A 2639-nucleotide genomic window follows, 5' to 3' on the forward strand; every position below is an offset into this window, starting at 1 on the left:
TCGTCTTCACACTCACACTAAATAACAAAAGAATATTCATTAAAAAATCGCATTTTACATATACAGAAATTATTTTTGTCTAGTCGCTAAATTATTACAGATTTTTAAAAAACAAATTAATAGTAAAAATAAATTTATTTTAATTAAATTTTTTTATACCTTTAATTTTGTTTAAAAGAAAAAAATAACTAGAAGTAACAAATTTTAATTGTTTAAAATATGGACTTTAATAAAAGAAAAATTAATCTAATATACATATATTATTTATATTATTTTATAAATACTATAAATTTTTCGAAATTTTCATTAAGAATTATTAACTTAAGATAAATTCATAGTATAAAGTATTCGTCATTAGCATCACATCGTTGATTATTTATTGTCGATAATTAGATAAATAGTACTTATTTCTTATTAAAAGCAGAAATAATATAACAATTAAATAATATGTACTGTCATAAGTTCTTTGCCCTCATCAGTGCTTGTAAGAGCAATAAGGGCATGTTGGCAGGTCTCGGAACAATCATTGCCTTGGAGAACAGGCGCACAGCCCGTAAGATAGTGCTGCAAAGCAGTGCCACAGCCTGTTCTATAAGCGCATTTTAGTTTTGCTTCTTCACACCTCATTATCGAACTTTTCGCTGTATTCCATATTAATATACTAAACAACATCATACCCATCAGGAGTATGGTCGATTGATCGAACCAACGAGACATCTTTCTAAAACATTTGTAAAATAATTCAAATTATATATAATTTTAGTTGAAGTTTTATTAAAAATTCCGATAAAAATTTATCGTTGTAGAAAAATTTATTCATTTCTTAATAATAAAAATTAAGATGATTTTGTGATGGAAGTTGAAGAATCTTTAATAATTTTACTATTGATTTGATTTATAAATAAAAAAATATATAGCTATACAAAATTTCTTATTTATACAACTTAGTCAATTTTATGACATTTGAAAATATTTCTTTTTCTTTTTTTTTTTAATTTCTTGAATATTATATGTAGTTTCTGTTTAGTGGATCACTGTGTACAATTTAGTTTTTTAATTATTTAATAGCGATATGTTTACTGAACGTTTCGTATGAATGTTTCATCTGTTGAATATTATTATCGTTTATTTATTATTTGATCATACATGATATAAGTGTTTTTAAAAATGATAAAAAGTATATTAATTTTTAATCTTACTTTTGAATACGTTCAAAAGAAGTTCAATGATGCACGTTTAAATGAAATTTTATTATTATTATTTCATTTTTTGTTTTCATTGTCCATATTTTTTTGTAGATATTCTATAGTAATCTATTTAAATTCTTAAATATTACAAACAATTTTAGTATTTTATGTGAATATAGAATTATGCATAGATATATCGAGTGAATTTTATTTTATTTATGTATTTCTTCACTGGTAATTATTTATAACAATCTATATCATCAAATATAATTCATGATTTCAGCATTGCATGCTGTGAAGTACTTGCAGATTCTTGTAACAGATGCGTAGCATGAAGGAACATTTCATGATATTCTTAAAATAAATCGGAACTCTGTTATTTCAGTTAATAGGAAGGTTTTGCTACTCGACTTTCGGAGTCACAAATGTCGTTACGAATTTGTACCTTTAATTTAGACATACAATCTTGAGAAAATTTTTGTAAAATTATAGCTTATCAAAATTACTTTATATTTCTATATATGTATAATTTAAAAACAAATTGAAAGATTTGATTCTTTAATAATTTACTACTCCGCATTAATTAAAAAAATTCGATTTGGCTGAGGGTCTTTTAAATTTTTATCTAGTAAATATTAGACAGTTTTTTCTACAGTCGATATTTTCTGATTACCTATAATATATTTAAAAAGTCACAGATTTCAGAACTTTCGGCGTGTAATCTAATTATTCATCTTCATAGTAATAAATGTTACTGCAATTGCATATTAAAATATTTATTATTTACAGACATTCTTCATTCACCATTTCATATTCATTAGACATTATTCTATTTTCCTAAGCCATTTTTCATTTCTTTACAAAATCTCTAACCATATGAAATAATAATACCTTTTCTTCGCGTAGATATTTATGTATTTTAACATTTCAAAAAATTACGATCAATCAGTGGAAAAAGCATAAATATCGCTATTAGAATTTCTATCAGAACAATCCGGTTAAATGTTCTTCGACTCTACTATTACTACTGCTAGTACTGATATAACTACTTCTACTACTACTGCTGTTATTACTACTTCTACTATTATTATTGCTTCTATTACTATTACTCTCTCTCTTTCTTCTTCACCCTTTGCTTTTTTAAATTGATACCAGTAAAAAAGTTGAATACAGTAAGAGCAGGGGTGAAAAAGGGCACGTGCACGAGCGCGCATACATAGTGACAGAAAGAGGGGGTAGATTCTACCTGAGAGCGCTTCATTGCCAGTGCTAGTGCCGATGCTGCTGCGCACCAGCCCCAAAATGGACCACCAAGACGTCGCAGACGTGGCAACGAGGGACAGATGGCCAGCCCTATAGATCCTCAGTGATCATCAACTTTACTTTACATTTAAGTTTAAATCTCGTTTCAAACAAACACCTAACGACAGAGAAGGAGGGGGGGGGGGGGGA

General features: G+C 27.2%; 1 protein-coding gene across 1 annotated transcript in view; it reads right to left on the reverse strand.

The window, feature by feature from the left end:
- Nucleotides 1-2: 2 nt before the first annotated feature.
- Nucleotides 3-2639, reverse strand: part of LOC108547526 (growth arrest-specific protein 1-like) — a gene marked incomplete at its 3' end in the record, with an annotated part of 4819 nt that continues 2182 nt past the window's right edge. Inside the window, exons 2-3 of the mRNA XM_017900094.1 lie at nt 454-721; nt 3-17 (exon numbers count right to left, since the gene is read on the reverse strand). Of these exons, the coding sequence (XP_017755583.1) occupies nt 3-17; nt 454-717 (279 nt within the window). The remainder of the gene's footprint in view (nt 18-453; nt 722-2639) is intronic.

The sequence above is a fragment of the Eufriesea mexicana genome, unplaced genomic scaffold, assembly GCF_001483705.2.
Source record: "Eufriesea mexicana isolate 0111107269 unplaced genomic scaffold, ASM148370v2 scaffold1121, whole genome shotgun sequence".
In the NCBI taxonomy this organism is placed as follows: domain Eukaryota; kingdom Metazoa; phylum Arthropoda; class Insecta; order Hymenoptera; family Apidae; genus Eufriesea; species Eufriesea mexicana.